Raw genomic sequence first — 21,487 nt, forward strand, 5'->3', positions numbered from 1 at the left:
TCTATATAAATATTTCACCCTAATGTGACCTAAAAAAGTGTAGAAGAAAGCTTTAAAACCTGAATTGATTGTGACAAGGTATCATCGTCTTTGATAAACTTTAAGAAAGCCATAATTGAATACGTATTTTATTATAATAAAAAAAAAATCTAACAATATCCGCTAATCATTGATTAATGTTCAATATAAAAACAATAAATTTATAATCAGAACAGCCTCGGTGGTCTGACGGTTTTGCACACCTGTTTACTTCCTATGGTCACGTGTTTAATCTAATTAGAACCCTCGCCTGTTGATATATAATTTGGGCTTTAATGACATTATACTTATTTATTATTTTATTTCCATTTACTTTTAAATCAAGTATAGTGTGTTTCCATTTTCAATTTTATATAAGCGCTTGACATTTGCTGCCCTATCTTAAATTACACGCATAACTGTACATCGAGTAATTACGAATCGATTGCGGATCGAGTAATTATTTTTAATCAAATGGTATATCGAATCCTATACTCTTTGGACGGAAACGTGTAGACAGTGCCCGCGTCGCGTCGTTTTTTCTTTTTGTCTATGACAGCGTAGTGAGGTGAACATCTATTATATTTGTTCCCAAATCGTATATTAAACATTAGTGGTGTTTGGTGTATTTTAAAGATTTTGTACTATTCAATCGACAGTACAAACTTCGATATTTTTTGGTTTTATAGCAGCACTGAAATATTGTAAGAATGTTAGATCCGCAAGATGGTATTGATATCAAAACATGTCGTATATGTTTGACAAGTAAAAAACCTCTCTGTCCTCTCTTCAAATATAAATTGTCAGGAAATTATGCAGAAATGCTAACAGCAGTTGCTGATGTAAAGGTAAGTTACTCCTTTGGTAGAAATTTTTGGGCAATTATGTAAAATATTTATACAAAATCTTTTATTGTGTTAAATTATGTTTAGATATACAAAAAATATATTCTCTAATCTAATGATTGAAATTGTGCTTGTTCCTTTGTACCTACGTCGTGGTGTTGTTAATATGGTCCGAGCTCCGGATTACCTGCCAAACTAAATTCAAATTGGTCACATTTGAATAATGTAATAAATCACCCCCACACTCTATTGAAGGTGGGCTTAAACTAATGGTTTTGTATAAATTAAAGTTTGGATTGAAATTGTAGATAGATGTTTTATCACTAAGTGTCATTGGGCATTAGATATGTTTTAGGAAAACAAAATATGAAGTTCCCAATGTAAAAAGTAGAATATAAAGTAAAAATATAAAGAAATGGAATTTCTAATGTATTGTATTTAATGTATAATGACAAAGGTTTGTATTGAGTATTACAATAAATGTAATATAATATTTTATTACATTTTTTCAGGTAGTAGCAAATGATGGTTTACCAGAAAGAATTTGTTATAAATGTTGTTCTGCATTGGAAAAGGCATACATGCTTAAAACTGTTGCAGAAAGGTACTTATGGTTTAATATATAGTATAATATAATAAACATAGAATTTAATATATTGATTTAAATTTTAGTGATCACAGAATCACCATGTTTATAAAAAAATTTTGCTTATTGAAAAACATTAAAAAAAAATTACTTATTTAAGCTAGTTTGCTTAAAATAAATTACTAGATTATTGGATTGTTTAGTTTACTATTTGGAAATTGTCTGGCATAATAGATGAATTAAGGTTAAATGAATAGCAAGACCTTTTGTTGTGTTAATTTTCTATACAATATCAGACCCCTACTGGTAATGGTAATGGAAGTTGGTATTTACAACTACACACTGTAACATGATTGTTACTGATTGGCATTAATAATAATTGGAATTACAGTTTCAATAATTATTACTTTTCTCAGATCAGACAAAAAGCTTAGAAAGATTCTTGCAAGAGTCAGTGCTCAAATGCCGACCAAGAAAATAGCATTTGATTCCTTTACTGACATCAAAAGTGAAATAGGACCACTTGCTGTCAAACCTGAGCCAAAATGGGAATTAGAAGTTGATATGACATATAATGAGAATATTCCGAAGAAGGTAGAAACCATAGATGGCAAGGACATAGTTATAGCAAACACAGTGATTAGAAAAGTAGACTCAAATACAGAAGAATCTAAATCTGATATTATAGCTGATTATGTAGATTTAACATGGAGTTCAACAAAAATATCTCCAGAACCTAACAACCTTGAGGTTAGTAAGTTTATATTTTATGATATTTTTTTTTGTAACATAGTTAAATTACATTGTATATTTTTATATTGTTTATGTAGGCTAATAAAACTAAGTATTATATAGTATGATGTTGTATGTACTTTAATGTCACCTCTTTACATTGAGGTGAATATGGTGTTAGTTATGTTCAACAAGCAGTATTTATAATTTAGAAATAAAAGTATTTATTTCTTTTGTTTAATTTCAGGTTGAATACCTAGATGATGATATTTTCCAAGATGATGGTGATGATGACGCTGATTACGTACCCCCAACTGAAAAACAAAAAAATAAATTTAAAAAACCAAAATTATCTGATATTAAAGTTTTCAAAGGGAAAAAGTCAATTGTGAGAAAATTAAAAGTATTAAAAAATTATAGAGATGAATTTGAAAGTAATTCTAATAAAATTAACAAATCTAGCAGTGATTCTAAATCAAGGTCAACTACAATGATAACATGTTGTAAGTTATAAGTTTAATTAATGAGTCATTCTCAAAATATTATTATCTTAATAAAATTTGGTTGTTTACTTATACTCCTAAGATACATCCCAAAATTTATTAATTGTTATTTGATAATTGTGACTATATTTATATTTTAGCATATGGGTTATTTAGTATAATGCCTTGTGCGATTTCTAAATCTACATATTAGCTAACAAAGAAACATTGTTATTGTTTAATCACAGATGAGACTATATCTGTCTTAGGATGTATGCCTACTAATAAACATTTCTTCATAAATTATTTGTATAAAATATGTGAAATAAGTAATTATTTGATTGAATGAACAAAAATATTTTAACAGTTTGTATTAAAAAAATATTGTTTATGATAATAATATATATAAAAAAATACTGATGCTGCCAGATTTTGACTGAAAATTAATGATAAGAGTTAATAAAATAAATATATACAGTATAAATTGATAAGACAGTTTAAAACTACATCTAAAAAAAAATGGGTATTTTAAATATGATTCTTTTTAGATCCAATCATGAAAAATGGTTCAAGAGGGCCACCTATACTATTAAAGAGACCAAAAGATGCTACTGTGTTAAAAGTTCATGCAAATTATAAAGTAAGGAATACCATATCAGATGATACAAATAAATCAATACGTCGAGAAAAACCAATTAGAGTAGTGAGAACTGCCAAGCCCATAGTTAAACAAAGAGAAAAGATGGTTTGCCCTATTTGTGGAATATTGACCTTTACACTTGGCAACCATATATCAACACATCAAGGTACCAAAGCAGTTTTGCATGTCCTATATTGTATTAAAATATAACAATGTCTGAGATCAAGAGAATGTTTATTTGCTTGTGTAAACTGATATACTATAATGTTACGGGCGTGTTTTTGCTGTCTCCATCTTTGCCTGTTTCCGTTTTGGATGAGTGAGTAAAATCACAGATGAAGCAAAATATGTAACTACATAGAAATATTATGCATATATTTATGTTTTTCATATACACCCACAATTCTGTTCAATACGAATATTTTGTTATATAATAAATATTAATCATGTTCTGTGTATCATTTCAGAGAAAAAGAGATATTCATGTACTCAGTGCCCCAGAACATTTGCGCAAAAAGGTAATTTGCTAGTCCACATGAAACAACATACAGGTGTAAAGGATCACATCTGTGAAATTTGTGGTGCAGGCTTCTATTCCCAGAAGTCATTAGTTAGGTAAATAGTCAATGTCTGGTATATTGAATACATTGAAATATTAACACAATGATTTACTTATGTACATTATTATTTTGCAGACATAATCTAATTCATAAAGGAGAGAGGCCTTTCCCCTGCAATCTTTGCAATAAAAAATTTATAGCTGTAAGTACAATCTGTGAGATATATATAACTTTTATTAAGCTTTGTTTATAGTGGCAAATTGGTAATCTTTTAATAATAGTAATCCAATTGAAAATAACTAAAAATTTGTATTATTAGTTAAATGTTTATTAATGAAAGTAATTAATGTAATACATTATATTTATAATAAATCTTTGTTAATTCATCCTTAAAGATTTTATTTGTGTAACATGCAATTATGCAGATTTGATTAGATCATGAGATTGAGTATGAACTGATTCTGTTTGGGATTAACTAATTTTACATACACTATTATTTCACACTTATTAAGGCAGGAAAATAAACTCAACATATTATTGCGAATTGATTAGTTATTTACAAAAATAAAATATTTCTCCGACAGTTGGCATCATTATTTATTGCAATAAATAATGATGCTAATAATGATAAGGATGTAATTAGAGTATATTTTCTTGCGTTTTATGAACATTTTCGGTACGAGCCTTTTTCGTTTACAACATAAACTTTCTGCTATGACAATTTATTTTATGTCTTAGTTTTAAGATTTGTTTCCTGATCAGTCTAGAAATTGTTATCTTAGTGTTTGAATTGAATTTCATATGGCGCTGTAATAAAAATAATTGCAATTGATGTCTTTCAGCGTTGCGATCTCAATCGCCATCTTCGCATACACTCTGGTTATAAACCGTTCAAGTGCGGCACTTGCACGATGTCATTTAACGCCAAGCATCAGTTGCAAAACCACGAGCGAATGCACACCGGGGAGCGGCCGTACACTTGCCAGGTGCGTTGTTAGACTTTAAACATTTCCCTTATATTACAGGCTTATGGATTGCGCTGTCATATGCAAATACACACTGGAGAACGAAGATTCACTTGTGAGCACTGTGGTAAAAGGTTTAGGCAAGGCACCCATCTGCGAGCTCATGTCATCATTCATACAGGCGATAAGCCATATTCTTGCAAGGTCAGTGAACCTTATGACAACTTGTCTTAACATTTACGAACAGAAACAATTTCTGTTCGACGATATGATAATAATAGTCGACAGGATAAAACTATGGTAGCCACTGTGACCAGAAATGTGTTTTTTTATACAAAGCAATAGGTTCGTGTATTCAAAACTCCAAAGTAGTTGCGGTAGTAGAGTAGTATTTAATGTTTTGTATAATGTTACATTTCTGTGTGTATGTTATATAATTTTCAATGCAAACTAACCACAACAGTATATTGATTACATATTACTAACAAACAGCTGAACAGCCTGAGGCAGTAGTGTAATAAATACAGTTGAGGCAAAATTAAACATAGGTCTCAACTTGTTGATAGAAATACATCGCACGTAAACGGTGTACGCACACCCGCGTGCGTGAGTGTGTTTAGCTTTTTCTTTACAAATAATCGAGTGGCGTTTTACTTATCAAATCATAATAAATGTAATTACTAATATAAACTGATTATTCTTAACTGTTAGTTGAATTACTTACATTGTTTTTTTTTACAATACATATTCTTTTAATTTTACAGGTATGCAACGTAGCGTTCAGTTACAAAGTGAATTTGAATAATCATGTGATAAAAGTTCATGGTGTCAATTTAAAATTTAAATCTATCCACACTGTCACGGAAGATGTGCTGCGGCGAGAAATGGGGTTAGTGAATGAGACCCGTGTCGCCATTTCTCATATTATGCCCCAACTGGATGATGCTCCGACGCCCGCTGCTCACGAGACTGTACCGCATCACAGTACTGATTACACAGTCTAGTGGATTCATACATTAATATTGACACTGCATTATCGACAATATCGGTTGCTTACAACTAAAACGTGTAATGGTCGAAAATTATTGTTATTTCAGAAAATACTACTAATAATAGTTAAAGTTTCTAATTTGTTTTGTAAATATTTTTTTATTTTGAAAGCATGGTATGTTCTATGAAATTAGAAGTATATGCGTGTTCATTGTAAATACTATTATTTACTATGATATTAATAAGTTCACAATGTAATAACAGCGAAATCACAAACAAGCGATGTCTGGTTATTATTATTTGTTAAACTATATTACTTCTATCTATATTAGTTTGTACCATATTAGTATTAAAAAGTAAATATTACGGTGACTTTCTTTATCACTTCTTAAATATCCCTCATTTAAGGCAGAAGAAATTCTAATCTGTTTTTTATACCTTTGTTTAATTTTGAGAACATGGGAGGAATAAAAATTACTCACATATATATTAATGAATCCGTAATTTGAAGAAAAACTTCTATTATTTTATTTCTAAATTGTTGACTGAAAATCTGCTAAAACTTATCTATAATAAGTCCATCAGAACATAAAGACAAAAAAAGATTAGTAGATTATAATAAAAATATTTAGTATCTCCCAATTGTTTATTCTTATTGACGTGGTTTATAAATGTACTACAATATTATGTTAGAACAGCATTTATGAATATTACTTTTCTATGATGTAATCTCTTGTACACATGCATCCAATAACGACGGGTCTTTTTTCAGCAATCCATTGGTGCTTTAAATCACTTGGAAGATCTATTTTCGAATTTTGTTCGGTAGAGGTTCGTCTTTTAAGAATAGTTATCTGAAAATACATTTAGTATTTAAAAGTTATAATTAAGTTTATAATATAGCACATAATACGTATGTATAATGTTGTATAGCATTATATAATTACAATTACATACATGATATTCTTTTGGAATACAAATATAATCATCGCGACACATATGGTCACTACATATTCTATATTCTATGTATCGTGGATAAGTGTTTTCTCCCAAATCCTTGGTATCATTCTGCAAAAATAATATAAAAATTGCATAATTCTTTTAAATAATATTAATACATAAATCACTTCTAATTAACTAAGGGCACGTTTATTATTATAAACATCAGAACACGGACAGAATGTCATCAGTATAATATTTGCTATTCTTCTAAAGTAAACCCTATGGACTAGGCGGAGACACTAGAGCATTACATTTTATTATGTTTATTTTCAACAGTGTGATGATTAATTAAATAATTATGGATAACACGAAATAAGAGCTGTCTGTATGATATGATTTTCAAGAACAAAAAATTAAGTTATTGCAAACAACACCTTTGTACAGTACAAAGATGATAGTAAAAGCAATATTTATATGCAAATATACACCATCACTAAATCAGCTTTTGCTAGTTGAGAGTAAAGATTAAGATAGGGGGTACCCTAATGGGTAATAAGAGGTTGACTAGAAGTAGATACAATTAAATTAGCAGCTACTTACCTTAAGTTCACAGCTACATGGACTTTCCGGTATTACTTGCTAAAAAGAAAAAAATATATATTAGAACTATTGTGATGTTTTCTTATCAATCAATGATTTCTTTGACGTAGTAATAGAAATAGAAATAATCTTTATTCAAATAAACTCATTACAAGCACTTTTGAATAGTCATATTTTGATTCTACCACTCATTCAGAATGCAGATTCATCACAAGAAGAATGAGCAAGAAACTCGTGTGTTGCTCTTGTTAATAGATGTTTTTTTATATAAATAATTACAGTATAACAAGTAAGAAGCATGCGATAATCAACATAGAAGTCGCTACGCGCTCATTATTAATGTAATCAGATAATATTGTCAGTGCTATGGATTTAAAGTTTTTCTATAGAATCGTTAACGAATTCTTCAATTTTATAGTAAGCTTTTTTGCAAAGGAACTGTTTTATTTGACATTTAAATCTTTTTTCTGGTTTTATAACAGACTCTGGTATTTTATTGTAAAACCTTACGCAATTGCCATAAAACGAATTACTAACTTTAGCCAAACGACATTTAGGTAAAATCAGTTTGTTATTGTTACGTAAGCTTTTATTAGTGCAATCACTAACTCTTTTGAAACTGTCTATATTCCTTCTGGCATAGATGATATTTTCATAAATGTATTGAGAAGCAACGGTGAGGATATTTGTTTCCTTAAAACACTCTCGCAATAGAAGAATCGCAATAGTGGTAGGCACTTCTCGCGTAGATCCCGCGTTTGATTATTTAGATTGAGTCAATTTCGAACCGAAAGAGCGTAACATATAAAAGTGTATGTTAAAAGTCCGTCACCTTGTCATTTTGCAATATTGAACTATGCATGGCAGCTTAGTTTTACATGAAATAGACGTCTTTTTATTTGCTGATATAAATCATGTTATTACCAAAAAGAATTGAGTTTTCCTACAACCTTTTTGTAGTCCTTAATTTTCTATCCTATAAATATAACAAAAAACCTGTCAGGCTGTTTGTCCGCGATGGACTCCTAAACTACTGAACAGATTGCAAATTTGATTTACATTTTTATTATTTAACCTTAGCCACAGCAACGTGTGGTCCGGTCTGCTAGTATAATATAAAGAAGATATACATTTATTAAGAATGCAAAAAACGTCCTTACATCATGTTTTTCTACTTTTATATTGCCTCTCTTTCGAGTTCTTGTTTCAACAGATTTATCTAATAAAATTATATCATTTCGTATCAAATTAGCATAATCTACAATGAATGATGGCAGCTCTTCAGTGGTATCATCGGGTATGAACGCTTTATCATACGAAGGACCAATGTCATCGATACTTTCGTATAAAACATTATCTGGCGATAAATCCTCCATATAATTTTGTCTCTTCCGTGTTCTTTGATCCCGCGTCATAAACTCATCCATACCAGCTCTTTCTATTGCCAGCACTTTTGGTATTAATGTTTCAATTAAAAATGCATAGCATACTATAATGATTAAAAAAGATCTCGTTATCTGAAAAAAAAAACACTATATGAAACAAATAATGGAATTAAAATTAAAGGTATATTTTGTATCAATATACACATGATTTTGCACATCACACAGATAGAAATTAATCATTCTTTACTGTTTTTTCGTTCCCGTGGGAGTTTTAGGTTCTCACGGGTGAATCCTACTACACTGGGTTGTGACCTTTCTCTGTAGGTATATCATATTCCGTATGAACGTACAAATTTATAGATATTACTTAAGTTATAAATATAAGTATGTGATATTGCTTGTATGCGACCTTTAAATATAACTAATAAAACATTTTATTGCACTGATATTCTTAACCAAACTGATTTGGTACTTAAGTTTAGTTTTTGATAGTACTAAGCTTATCAGAGCTTTTGCCAGAAGTTTATGTACCCTACATTAATACCAAATATTACCACGTTAACATTATTAGAAATAGTAATATAAATAATATTATTTTTTCTATAGATTGTCTGTCTGCTTTGAGTGATAAGGTCGGCTTTTCTTAGCCTATTTTTATTTATGCACAGTTAAGAGTATTATTATTATTATTAGAACTAATAAAAAGGGGTATTGAAAGCATAATGTAGTAATGATAGGTACAGTTGCTGGTAATAAAATCTATACTGAGCGATATTTGTGTATGTTCAGGTGTCTTAATTAAATAAGAGCATAGGTGTTTATAAAAATATTTAAACTTTTTACATAATACTATTAACTAGTATTTAGGAATGTAATCAATAATTGCGTAAATTAACTTACCATGACGATAACTGCTTGATACGAATCACGAAAGACTACTAATATCATAGTTAACGTCCACCCCTCCTTATATAGGCGAAATTGATTGATAGATCAAAGAAAAGGTCCATTAGCTTGAAATAAAATCCCTGGTAGGTGTGTCGTTATTGTATGTATATAACTAATCCGATCTCTTTGTATCATGTGATGAGCGGCAAGTAACAAAGGGTCTTATTTTCTCAAACAATGGTCTGTACCTACTTACTGTAGATATTGGGGTGGGCCCCCTTTTTATAGGTAGATATGAAGATATATTCTTAGTAGAGGAATTCATTATAAAGTGAATGAAATGCTGTTGGATTTGAATCGAAATAAATATTTTCTTAAAACCCTTTACGTCGTGCTATCAGGATCAGAAAAATAAGGAAAAGCGTTACACTGGTACAGTCCCTAAGTGTGTACATATCATTTACGCGCGGGTTTTTCGCGTGCGGTAACGTGACTTTGAATTTTCGTCGAAATTTCTTAAAACACATAAGTTCTTAGTAAATATCTACATACCATAAATAATCTATATGTGTAGTATCTCGATCACTATTCATAAAGGGAGTACGGAGTAATTTATGTAATTTTAAAAATTTTATGAAATTTTTTATTAAGATTTTTTATAATGCTCTTTGTATAGTGTGTTTATGATGACTTTATTCGGTGTATTACAGTAAGGAGGCTTTAGAGTTCAAGAATAACATTTAACATTGCATTATAGTGAATCTGTAAAAGGTACCTAAGTACGTGTAACACAGTGGAAATGACAGTTATGATTTCTATGTAACTGGAATAGTAAACAAGTAACGGCCCATTTGATGATCATAAATAAATATTTATTTAGCTATCTTGTTTGCTACATTATTACATCATCTAAGAATTTAATTTTAATTTAATTTATTATTCTCGCTTAATTTGTATTACAATAACAGAAATCTATTAATTTTTATGTAATAGTGATAAATATGTTCCGACCTTGGGAAAGGCCGTTGACTATTATTCTATAGATGCATACACTTGGGCTTCTTAATTCCATTGAATTGACATATTTATCTGTAAATAAACACAGCCGTGACGCAACTTTTCCATACAACATGGTTGTGTTTATACAGTAATGTGCCTAATAAGTTTCCGATAGACTGTATCAAGATATTATTCATTCGGTATTTGAACGTACTCGCGAGGGTTCGGTTTCCGTATTAGATATTTATGAAAGAAATAAATAAAAATCAGTGTACACATAACGCAGTCCCATAACGATAACCAGAGCTTACCTAAAATGACTAGACAACTAACAGGCAGACGTGCTATTTATGTGTAAACAGTCAGTATTATTGTGTATACAGTCAAATAAATAACTAATTTGTTAGCTTTAGAATGAGATTATAGATTTGTCACAATCGCTGTCGTAATAGATAAAAATGAAAGCCTCCTACCAAAATATTATTGACCAGTTTGTGACATAATATATTAAACTGAAACAAACTGTGAAAAATAATTTTAGACAATGTGAAGGATATCTTACTATCCACCTATACTGCTATAATATTTTGTTATGATAAATGTGACTTACCCCGGATGACGGTGAGGAATTTTTTTAAAGTTCGTTATTTAAATATAAGAAATTTGAACGCAATTGCAACTAGGACGTACATTTTGAATTCTAATTTTAATACTCTTACCATTTACGAATTATTATTATTGCCTCAGATTTGAATACCGATCATATGAATCTTATTATTATTAGAAAACACCATTCAAAAATGGAAATCCATTGGGATTTGCTTGGTTTGCAAAAGTTTAATCATTTGTTCTAAAGCCATATGTGCCTGTGGTCCTTGAAACTCTTTAAACGGTTCTTCGTCATCAACAACGCCATGTACTCTAAGCATTAACTCTTTCATTAGTTCTCGTTCTTTTTTTAAAACTTCCTCATTCATTACGTAGACTGATCGTCGTTTAAAATATACGCCATGTTTTTTCAAACAGTGTTGATTGAAATCGTGTTTATAACTATAGGGTTGTGAACATATCTGTAAACAGGTAATTATATTATAATAATAATAACATCAGGAAATTCAAACAGCACCATCTAGTCTCAAGTTAATTAGTTGTGTTACGGATATTAAACAAATGATATAAATACATTTTTTTGTAAATGCATAATCGCATAGGAAATATACATAGAAAACATCCAGAACATTACAAATAAATATGAATACAAATGTTTGTACTGTGTGAGCAAACCTGCGACCATCAGAAGTAAAACGGTGTGTTAACCCACTAGACCATCGAAGCCGTCAATTGATAATATTATTAATTATACAAACAATAAAGTTATTTATACAACAAAAAATGTTTACTGGAATTATACTAGTATTCATTTGTGTTGTGAAACACACCCAATCTAATTGACCACTTGCTTTGCGGAAAGCATAATATTAAAAAGACTAGGACATTTTCTACAATGGCTTATTCAAAACAGCCAATTCATGATTAGTGTGAACTACCATTTTTAAAATTTTTGATCGGTTGTCAATATAAATTTTTAAGATTATATAACGAAAATTAGAAGCCTAAAAAGGTAAAAAAAATTAACATAAAAATTTTAATCACCTCACATTTATAGGGCCGTTCTCTAGTATGTACACGCATATGATTATTTAAACTATATTTTGAAAAAAAAGTCATATTGCATAGTTCACATTGAATGCTTTTGTTTGCTGAATTATGCCCTTTAATGTGTCTTGCTAGTGCATTTCTCTGTAATAAATAAAATATTTTTTTTACGTAAAATATGTCCCTATTATTATTACTTAACAAAAACTAAGCATGGCAGATAAAGTTGTTGGTTATAATCTTTAACTATTGTGCAAATTGTAAATATTGATATATATTTGCGATGATTATTAACAGTAGCAGCAAATAATTCTAATCACACTGTAACTTTCTAATCACAATATAACAATCTATATTAATAAATATCTAGAACAAGTTAATAGTTTTTTGCCTGATGAATTGCCTGCCTGTATGAATATTCTGATGTTTATTAACAGTATTAGATAACATGCTTAAGATACACACCCTTTTAAATCCTTTACTACAGACATTACAAACAAATCTTTTCTCATTATCATGAACCACATTGTGCCTGAAATAAATGAAGAAGAAAGTTTGTATTAAACTTTGTAATTTCTACAGATATATAAATTAATAATTGTGGTATGATAGTGTAAAGCGGTTCATTATAACAGAGTATGGGAGAGATCGAGCCGTAATCTGTAAAAAGATTTATGTGAGAAGGTCTAAAATTAATAAAATTTTATTGATTTGAGAATTAAGGTCCTTTTTGTCTAATATATAGTCTGTGTTGAAGTTTAAAATACCTATAAAAACAATCTAAGCATAAAGTGGAACTTACAAACCTTTTTAAAGAATCTTTATTATTGAATTTTGCCAAACAATGCTCACATTTATACATATTTTCCGTTAGATGTATTTTCATATGATATTCCAAATGATTAATAGTAAAGAAAGATCTCTTGCACATATTACATTTGTGTATCCTTTCACCTAACATAGAAAAAGTACTTAAAATTAAACACATTTATTTAATTTATCATGTAGTAGTTAGTAGTTTTAACAGACTGCTAAAATGTGTTTTTGCATTCCATAGTTCTTTTATTTAATTTTGTGTGTACATTATGGATTAACTTTGTCAAAATTTAATGAATAAGAAATATTATTTTTGCAATAGCATTTTATTTATTTGTGTAACATCTTTAAAATGCATAAGAAAATATTTTATTCAACATTTTTGCTAAGTTTGATTAAACTTTAAATTATTAAACCTATGGTTTTATATTATGGTTAAGAATGGTAATTATTATTCACACAGATTTAATTTTGTATTACTTAGTTACCAAATATCTCAAGACATGGAAAAAACTATAGTTAACAAAGTTATAAAAACTCACCAGTATGCATCAATAGGTGTGATTTTATTGCTGTAGTCATCTTACCACAATAATTGCACATTTGTATTTTTTTTTGTCTTGCCAATGTCTTATCATACTGGAATTTTCTTTTTTGTCTATTTGATTTTGTACGAATTAATCTAATATCCTCCAACAATACAGGCTTTATATGGACTTTAACAAATTGACCCTTGTTACAGATATTTGCTTTTAATACTGAAACAATAATACTTATAGTGCTACTTATTACTTATTACTATAGTAATTCTATTGTTGTAATTATTCAAATTGTTGCTTATTATGGAATTAGTATGGACTATACCTTTGACTTTATGTTTTTTCTTTTTAAGTCCTTTTATATGGGGCATGAAGATATCATCATCATCATCCTCTTGATTATATGCATCAATAGGACCATTCTGTAAGATAAATATACCTATTAAATATTAAATATTTTTCATATATATTTAATAAATTGTTCAGTTAAAAATTATTTTTTTATTAATATCTGTGTAATAAGTATTAATTTAGATGAATGAAATGAGTTTAAACTTTTTATACACCAGTGCAAAGCCAAAAAAATGGTGAAAAGTAAAAAAAATATTAAAAAGCTGTGAATTTATAGGTTGTGACATACAGATAAAAAGCTCTTCATAATAACAATTACATATATTAAGTATAAGTAATAAGGCATACTTAAAAGTTTACTAGCTTACTTAATTAAAATTATAATATCAATAACAATAAGTTTTATATGGTCTATTAATTATAATAATTAGTACTCACATCATCATAATCATAAGACGGTTCATCTTTAAGTGTATTAAGAAAGTCAAAAACATTCAGGGGTTTCTCTTCTCTATGAATAAAATTGTTATCTGGTGTAACAATTTTTTTTATAACAACATCTTTATAAACAATTGTATCATTACCATTTTTAATGCATCCAATGATGTAATTATTATACTTAGGGAAAGAATCCAAATTTCCCGCACAGTCTTTTATACTAGTAATTTTAAACTTGACTTTAATTTCATTGAGGTTACTGAAGTTTATTCTCTTTATATTATTATGAGTCCGTAGGATTAAATCAGATCTAGAAAATAATTTTTATCTATACAAAATGATAATGTTCGTAAATATAAATAAGATTACAAAACAGATACTTACGACTCTATCACTTTTTTAAAATCAAACATGTCTTTAACTTTTTTTCGGCATAGAGTGCATATATTTTCCGAGATTCCATCGTTTTCCATGATCTGCATAGAAATTCTTTATACAACTATTCTTTTTACAATACTTATTGTTTATTATTACAAATAAATATAATATTACCTTCACATTCGCCATAGATGTTGTCATATTAGCATACGAGACCCCGTCATCAGTATCGAATATTGAATATAATTTTTTTTTATTTCCCATACAGAGTCGACATTTGTCCATTTCGATGCCAGAATTAATTTACAATAAATATCTATATTGTATTATACTATGTTTAATAATAGTTTATTATTTTTCACACATTTATTTTTAAATAGACAAATAAAGTTTAAAGCGGTAATGTAACTACAACCAAAGACTATACTACTCAAGAGACTAATAGATCAAGTTATGGTTAATTTTTTTGTTTCAATTTTTCCTGTCTCAGGGATATGAATAGATTAATTATTATAAATAGAGCAAATTCTTTTTAAACTAATTTGATTACAATATTAAAACATCAGAAATGAAATAACAATACACTGACAGCAGTGTCAGTTTAGTTCTGTCAGTTAGTTCGAAGGCAAGGCAAAGACAATTTTGACAAGAAACTTGAATGATGAAGTGACAGTACGACAGAAAAAAAAAGTATGAAATACCTTCCCGAAATACAGTTTATTTTACGGTAATTTCTTTAGTGCTGCTATTTATTTATTTAGTTTTTTTTTAACATTTAATGTAAATACTAGTCAATCAAGAGGATGACGTCAGGACTAAAAGGGTTTGCCCCGAGGCCTCACTGTATTATATTAGGACCTTCCTATAATACCATATGACCAGTCTTCATCATCAAGTGTTGTTCTGGGGGAAGATTTCCAGGGGCAAAGTTCATTGCCACCATATGCGTCCTAGGTTGCGGATAGCGAACGGCGTCCAGATATGGAGGTTAGCTGCGAATAACAAATAAGCAGTTGCGGACAATGCAGCGGTCTGTCGGAGAGGTGCTGGGGAGCCCGTGGCGGGGTATACCTTTATAAATAGCGCGCAAAACTCCATGATGACGGATGGCAGTGGTGAATTAGGGCCACCACTATAAACAAAACTTTTGTGTCCGGGGAGTTGGACTTCGTCAACCTTGGTTGGTAGTTCAAATAAGAGAAGGAAAACTCCGATTTCAAACCAAACAAGCCCTCCTGGAAGAATACTGTGAGGTGAGGCTACCGGGGATGATCAAGAAAAGAAATAACCCGAGATAGCAGGCATAACAACTTGTATCCCACAAGTATGCCCAAGGAGGGTTGACGTCAGGCAGGCGGCCGGTCATAAAAAACTGAAGCCAAAACCATTTTCTTGTAATATGAATTTGAGTGAACGGATTGATGATTGGACTCGAGGGTACGACCTCTCTCGAGGCGATGCGCAGGAGCAGCAGAAAAATGGAAAAGGGTTGTTGGACCATAACGGGCGGGTGCAACGTAAGAAGCAAAAACTAAGAGAAGTATGTATGAGGTGTGTTAGTTGGAATGTAGGTTTAATGACTGGAAGAGGAAGAGAGATAGCGGAGGTATTAAAGAGGCGAATAATAAATGTGGCGTGTATATAGGAGACTAAATGGAAAGGAGCGAAAGCTAATGAGATTGGGGAAGGATATAAGTTTTACTATATAGGAAGTGATGGGAAACGGAATGAAGTTGGAATAGTGCTAGATAATGAAAAATTGTGTGACTAATATAAAAAGGTAAAGTGTTAGAATAATAGCTGTGAAAGTGACAGTAGAGAGCATGATTCTGAATGTCATTAGTGTGTATACTCCTCAGACAGATGTGAAAGCAAAGTTTTGGGTATATTTTGATGGCTTGATGATAAGTATCCCAGAAAGTGAAGAGCTGTATGTTGGAGGTGATTTTAATGGACATGTAGGCGTACAAAATGAAAATTATGATATGGTTCATGGGGGTAGGGGAATTGGCAGCCGAAACGAGGACGGCGAAACTTTATTGGAAAGTGCTTCCGCATTTGACCTAGCTATAATAAAATAAACACTTGGTTTAAGAAGAAAGAGGAACACCTTATCACCTATAAAAGTGGCCACCATGCGATACAAATAGACAAAGTAAATGAATGTTGGGATGAAATAGCACTTTGCATAAGAATGGTAGCAAAAGGGGTCTTTGGAGAAATTAAGGGAAAGAGTATAATAGAAAATAAAATAAAATAGAGAATAGAAAAGAGGAATGCTTTTAAAGATTCGCAAAAGGTACCTACAGCGAATGAATGTCTGAAAGAAGAGAAAAAGATAATCTATAAAAAAATTAAAAAGAAGCAAAAAAAGTAGTTTCAATAGCCAGAACAAGAGCCCTAGATTAAATATACAGGTTACTTGATGATCCTAGTGGTCAAAAAGAATTATACCGGATAACAAAAATGAGAGAATAAAGAGCAAAAGATATCAAGCATATAAATGTATAAAAGATGAAACAGGACAAATTTTGTTCAAAGATGACGACATAAAAGCCCGTTGGAAGGGATATTTCAATAAACTTCTGAATGAAGAAAATGTGTGGGATGATGCTCTAAAAGATGTCTCGGTAAACATTGGTGTAGTGAATGAGATTAGTATGGATGAAGTAAGAAAAGCAGTGAAAAGTATAAAAAATGGGAAAGCTGTCGGGCCAGATAGTATACCAGTAGAAGTATGGAAATTATTAGGAGAAGAGGGCTGCAGGTGGTGGCTGGCTTTATTCTTTAATAAATTATTGCAAGAAGTGGCGATCCCTGAGGAATTGTGCAATAGTTAACTAATGCCTATTTTTAAGAATAAGGGTGTTCTACAGGATTGCAATAATTATCGGGGAATAAAGCTAATATCGCATAGTATGAAAGTATGGGAGAAAGTGATAGAGAAACGATTGCGTGAAGAGATGGATATCACCTAAAACCAGTTTGGATTTATGCCAGACCGAAATATCACAGATGCCATATTTTCACTACGTCAGTTGTGCGAAAAATACAGACGTGCTCACAAGAACTTGCACATGGTGTTTGTCGACCTGGAAAAGGCGCACGATAAAGTACCCCGACCGGTTTTGTGGTGGGCCTTGAAAGATAGAGGAGTGCCAGTGAAGTGGAGTTAATTCGTGCCATGTACAGTCAACCTCGTACATATGTTCGGTCGGCCGCTAGAAACACCAGCGAGTTCAGTGTGGCTGTAGGCTTGCATCAGGGATCGGCTTTAAGCCCGTACCTCTTTTTATTGATAATGATTGCCTTTACGTCGCAGATACAAGAAGAGGCACCCTGGTGCATGCTATTTGCAGATGACATTGTGCTCGTTGGTGAGGTGGGAGCTGAGATACAGAGTAGATTGGTGATGTGGCAGCAAAAGCTGGAAAGCGGGGGCTTAAAAATTAGTGATTCCAAAACGGAATACATGTTTTGTGATTTTGGCGGTCTTTCCGGCTCTGCAGCCATATCACTAAATGGAGCTCCATTACCGATTTGCTCCGATTTCCGGTTCTCTCCTTCAAAGCAATGGTGAATTAGACAGGACCATAAAGCACAGAATTAACGCGGGATGGATGTAGTGGCGGCTGGTTACGGCAACGACGTGCGACTCGCGTGTTTCCCTTAAGCTTAAGGAAAAAATTTACAAGACCATGATCCGATCTGCTGTCTTGTATGGATCAGAGTGCTGGCCCGTAAAGACGATGGATGAAAGACGACTGCATGCACCTGAAATACAAATGTTGAGGTGGATGTGTGGTGTGACAAGAATAGATAAGATAAAGAATGAATACATTAGAGGAAATATGAAAGTGGCGCCGGTGTCAGAGAGGTTGAAGAGTAATCGTCTATCGTGGTATGGATATGTAATGCGTAGGATGAGGATAATATTTTAAGGAAGGTATTACGTATGAATGTGTATGGTTATAAGTGTTGGACATAAAACTCCTTTGATATATTGACATAATTATTTGTATATAAAAAGAGAAAACATATTAATAAAAAAAAGACGACTGTGAATAAAATGGTGTTTCCTTATTTGCCCTCTACATAAATAAAATCCCAATAGCACGCTTCCACTGCGCAGCCCACAAATTATGATGAAATAAAAGTGAAATAAAAGTAAATATAATAAAATAATTAAATTGAGATAAAATGGAAAAACTGTTGCCGATCCTGCGGGAAGGCGATTCATTCGTCGATTGGAAATTCAGACTAATGATGCTTTTAGAAGAAAAAGAAGTTATTCATACAATTGACAAAAATTATAATGGTGAGAATGACAAATATTTTAAAAAGAGTAACAATACAGCAAAATTTTTAATCGTGCAGTGTATATCCGATAAATATTTAGAAATTATAAGAAACTGTAGTACGGCATTAGAAATGATTACCGCTTTGGAAAGACAATTTGAAAGGAAAAGTATTTTTAATAATTACACTTAAAAAGAAAACTTATCACATTAAAATGTACATCAGATACAAAATTGCAAGATTTCTTCATGACATTCGATAGATTAATAACAGAACTAAACGGAATAGGCAGTACTGTACAAGAAGAAGATACGATATGCTACCTATTATCCGCTATGCCTTCGAATTATGATACAATTATTACTTCAATAGAAACAATGTCATTAGAAAATAAAATAAACATAGATTTCGTCAAAGCAAGATTACTAGATGCAGAAATTAAGTACAAAACTAAAGAACAGACAGATATACTTACAGAACAAATCTTCTGCTGCTATACATGTGGAAAAAGAGGTCATAAGTCATTTCAATGTAAGAAAAATCAACAAGAACAGTATAATAAAGAAGACATACAAAGGTATGGACAAGGACGAGGTCGATCCTGGCACGGAGCAGCTCGAATTAATATGAGGGGGCGAGGAAGACCATGGCAAGAAAGATCAATGATGAGAGGACGAGAAAAGTACACCTCTAACAGAGCAACATGTGCTATGGATGAAGATAACATGACAGAACAGTGGCTATTTACAGCTTTCGGTGAGAAGGAACAGGTAACATATGGTGAAAATAGTAACAATAATACAATAAAATTTATTATAGATTCAGGAGCGACTGAACATTTGATAAAATCTTCTTATAGAGGTTTCATGTACGATATTAGGGAAATTGAAGAAATAAAGATTTATGTTGCAAATGGCCAATATTTAACAAGTAAAGAAAAAGGTAAAATAAATGTCAGTTGTCAAAATGAAAATATTACGATTCAATGTTTAATAGTAGAGAATTTGTCATATAATTTATTGTCAGTTAGACAGCTTTTATCTAAGAAATTAGAAATAAAATTTCATGAAGATTTTGTATCAATATATAACGGAGAAAAGGTAATTACAGGTCAATTAAAGTCACGTTTATATATAATAAATTTTGATATATGTGTAAATAAATGTATGTTGAGTGAAAGAGATGACAAGATTGCCTCATTATGGCATAGGCGATTAGGTCATTTGAATAGAAAAGGTTTAAGAATTTTAGGGCTCCCGTTATCCAATAAAGTATGTGACAGCTGTACTGAAGGTAAGAGTACCAGAAGAGTATTTCATGAAACAAAAAGTTATTCAAAAGGAATTGGTGATTTGATTCATTCCGATATTTGTGGACCTATTGGACCAGCAAATATTAATGGAGAAAAATATTTTCAGGTAATTGTTGATGACTATTCTCATTTTGTTACAGTAAAATTATTAAAACAAAAGAATGAAGCGGAAGAAAATTTAATACAATATATTAAATATGTAAAGACACAATTAGGTTTTAAAACGAAGAAATTAAGACTAGATAATGGTGGAGAATTTACATCATCTCGATTCAAAAACTACTGTCGGCAAAAAGGTATTGTACTACAATATACTTCACCATACACTCCAATGCAAAACGGAACTAGTGAAAGAATGAATAGATCATTATTAAACAAAACACGAACCAAATTTGCAGAAACTAATTTACCAAAAGAATTATGGGGAGAAGCTGTTTGTTGTTCTGCATATGAACTAAATAGATGTCCGAGTAGAGTGTTACAATATAATACACCAGCTTCCATTTGGTATGGATCCAATAACATTGTTAAAATGAAAGTTTTCGGATCAAAGGCTTGGCGAGTAACTTTACCAAAACCGAATAAATTAGAAGCCAGAGCAAGACTTATGATTATGGTAGGTTATTCTGGATCAGGATATCGACTGTGGGATCCTGAAAATAAAATGGTGTTTCCTTATTTGCCCTCTACATAAATAAAATCCCAATAATAAGGGCAGAGGAAGGTGGAAAAAGAGATGGATGGACTGTGTGAAAGATGATATGGTAAGAAAGGAAGTTAATAACGCGATGACTGCGAACAGGAATGAATGGAAGAGAAAAACATATTACGCCGACACCAAATAATTGGGATAAGGAAGAAAGAAGCAGATGATGATGACCAGTCTTCATCATCAGGACGACAGAAAGCGAGTCACGTTAAATATACTATTTACCGTACTTGAAATTTTAAATTATTTTTTTACAAATAATAATAGCTGAAATTCACATCACTTCAAAACACTTTTAGTCCCTTTCAATCAGTTTGCTAGTGTATTTCTTGTTTTTTTTTGTATGAATAAATATAG

The 21,487-nt window shown here is 30.9% G+C and overlaps 5 protein-coding genes across 7 annotated transcripts; 3 read left to right on the forward strand and 2 right to left on the reverse strand.

The window, feature by feature from the left end:
• Positions 1 to 527: 527 nt before the first annotated feature.
• On the forward strand, positions 528 to 6,092 carry LOC131854958 (myoneurin-like). Of its 2 annotated transcripts, none has more exons than XM_059206146.1 (9): positions 528 to 866; positions 1,376 to 1,467; positions 1,866 to 2,199; positions 2,429 to 2,684; positions 3,212 to 3,469; positions 3,771 to 3,918; positions 3,999 to 4,065; positions 4,889 to 5,032; positions 5,593 to 6,092. In XM_059206146.1, exons 1-9 carry the CDS (start codon positions 729 to 731, stop codon positions 5,830 to 5,832), a joined length of 1,677 nt encoding a protein of 558 aa, XP_059062129.1. In that variant the 5' UTR covers positions 528 to 728; the 3' UTR covers positions 5,833 to 6,092. The 2 variants fall into 2 exon arrangements, with proteins under 2 accessions (XP_059062129.1, XP_059062128.1); XM_059206145.1 differs by lacking the exon at positions 4,889 to 5,032 and adding an exon at positions 4,706 to 4,849 and having other exon boundaries at positions 5,593 to 6,085.
• Positions 6,093 to 6,433: 341 nt separating this feature from the next.
• LOC131854961 (prothoracicotropic hormone) lies at positions 6,434 to 9,277 on the reverse strand. Its single transcript, XM_059206149.1, has 4 exons — positions 8,521 to 9,277; positions 7,361 to 7,399; positions 6,776 to 6,886; positions 6,434 to 6,672 (listed from the first exon to the last, which is right to left on the reverse strand). Exons 1-4 carry the CDS (start codon positions 8,785 to 8,787, stop codon positions 6,529 to 6,531), a joined length of 561 nt encoding a protein of 186 aa, XP_059062132.1. The 5' UTR covers positions 8,788 to 9,277; the 3' UTR covers positions 6,434 to 6,528.
• LOC131854960 (zinc finger protein 728-like) lies at positions 8,790 to 15,245 on the reverse strand. Of its 2 annotated transcripts, XM_059206147.1 has the most exons (10): positions 14,985 to 15,245; positions 14,817 to 14,908; positions 14,433 to 14,742; positions 13,969 to 14,065; positions 13,647 to 13,862; positions 13,095 to 13,242; positions 12,754 to 12,820; positions 12,286 to 12,432; positions 11,375 to 11,702; positions 8,790 to 8,877 (listed from the first exon to the last, which is right to left on the reverse strand). In XM_059206147.1, exons 1-9 carry the CDS (start codon positions 15,093 to 15,095, stop codon positions 11,427 to 11,429), a joined length of 1,464 nt encoding a protein of 487 aa, XP_059062130.1. In that variant the 5' UTR covers positions 15,096 to 15,245; the 3' UTR covers positions 8,790 to 8,877; positions 11,375 to 11,426. The 2 variants fall into 2 exon arrangements, with proteins under 2 accessions (XP_059062130.1, XP_059062131.1); XM_059206148.1 differs by lacking the exon at positions 8,790 to 8,877 and having other exon boundaries at positions 11,591 to 11,702; positions 12,291 to 12,432.
• A 964-nt stretch (positions 15,246 to 16,209) lies between these two features.
• Positions 16,210 to 17,650, forward strand: LOC131854989 (uncharacterized). The gene is made up of 3 exons (XM_059206187.1): positions 16,210 to 16,350; positions 16,670 to 16,856; positions 17,352 to 17,650. Exons 1-3 carry the CDS (start codon positions 16,210 to 16,212, stop codon positions 17,648 to 17,650), a joined length of 627 nt encoding a protein of 208 aa, XP_059062170.1.
• Positions 17,651 to 19,318: 1,668 nt separating this feature from the next.
• On the forward strand, positions 19,319 to 21,069 carry LOC131854985 (uncharacterized). The gene is made up of 2 exons (XM_059206182.1): positions 19,319 to 19,879; positions 20,562 to 21,069. Exons 1-2 carry the CDS (start codon positions 19,358 to 19,360, stop codon positions 20,562 to 20,564), a joined length of 525 nt encoding a protein of 174 aa, XP_059062165.1. The 5' UTR covers positions 19,319 to 19,357; the 3' UTR covers positions 20,565 to 21,069.
• The last annotated feature ends 418 nt before the right edge of the window (positions 21,070 to 21,487 follow it).

Source organism: Achroia grisella, unplaced genomic scaffold (genome assembly GCF_030625045.1).
Source record: "Achroia grisella isolate CSIRO2021 unplaced genomic scaffold, CSIRO_AGI_Agris_v1 utg126, whole genome shotgun sequence".
NCBI lineage: Eukaryota > Metazoa > Arthropoda > Insecta > Lepidoptera > Pyralidae > Achroia > Achroia grisella.

Excerpts from the sequence above, each read along its gene's own strand:
- LOC131854958 (XM_059206146.1), top strand. The coding sequence starts at position 729 with ATGTTAGATCCGCAAGATGGTATTGATATCAAAACATGTCGTATATGT. Across the intron at positions 2,200-2,428 it reads CAGAACCTAACAACCTTGAG|GTTGAATACCTAGATGATGA; the intron begins GTTAGTAAGTTT and ends GTTTAATTTCAG. Across the intron at positions 3,919-3,998 it reads TCCCAGAAGTCATTAGTTAG|ACATAATCTAATTCATAAAG; the intron begins GTAAATAGTCAA and ends ATTATTTTGCAG.
- LOC131854961 (XM_059206149.1), bottom strand. The coding sequence starts at position 8,787 with ATGGATGAGTTTATGACGCGGGATCAAAGAACACGGAAGAGACAAAAT. Across the intron at positions 7,400-8,520 it reads TAAAAGTAGAAAAACATGAT|CAAGTAATACCGGAAAGTCC; the intron begins GTAAGGACGTTT and ends TTTTCTTTTTAG. Across the intron at positions 6,673-6,775 it reads GTATTCCAAAAGAATATCAT|ATAACTATTCTTAAAAGACG; the intron begins GTATGTAATTGT and ends ATGTATTTTCAG.
- LOC131854960 (XM_059206147.1), bottom strand. The coding sequence starts at position 15,095 with ATGGACAAATGTCGACTCTGTATGGGAAATAAAAAAAAATTATATTCA. Across the intron at positions 14,909-14,984 it reads CATCTATGGCGAATGTGAAG|ATCATGGAAAACGATGGAAT; the intron begins GTAATATTATAT and ends ATTTCTATGCAG. Across the intron at positions 12,821-13,094 it reads AATAAAGATTCTTTAAAAAG|GCACAATGTGGTTCATGATA; the intron begins GTTTGTAAGTTC and ends CATTTATTTCAG.
- LOC131854989 (XM_059206187.1), top strand. The coding sequence starts at position 16,210 with ATGAATTTGAGTGAACGGATTGATGATTGGACTCGAGGGTACGACCTC. Across the intron at positions 16,351-16,669 it reads AGAAGCAAAAACTAAGAGAA|ACAGATGTGAAAGCAAAGTT; the intron begins GTATGTATGAGG and ends TATACTCCTCAG. Across the intron at positions 16,857-17,351 it reads CGGCGAAACTTTATTGGAAA|ATGACGACATAAAAGCCCGT; the intron begins GTGCTTCCGCAT and ends TTTTGTTCAAAG.
- LOC131854985 (XM_059206182.1), top strand. The coding sequence starts at position 19,358 with ATGACATTCGATAGATTAATAACAGAACTAAACGGAATAGGCAGTACT.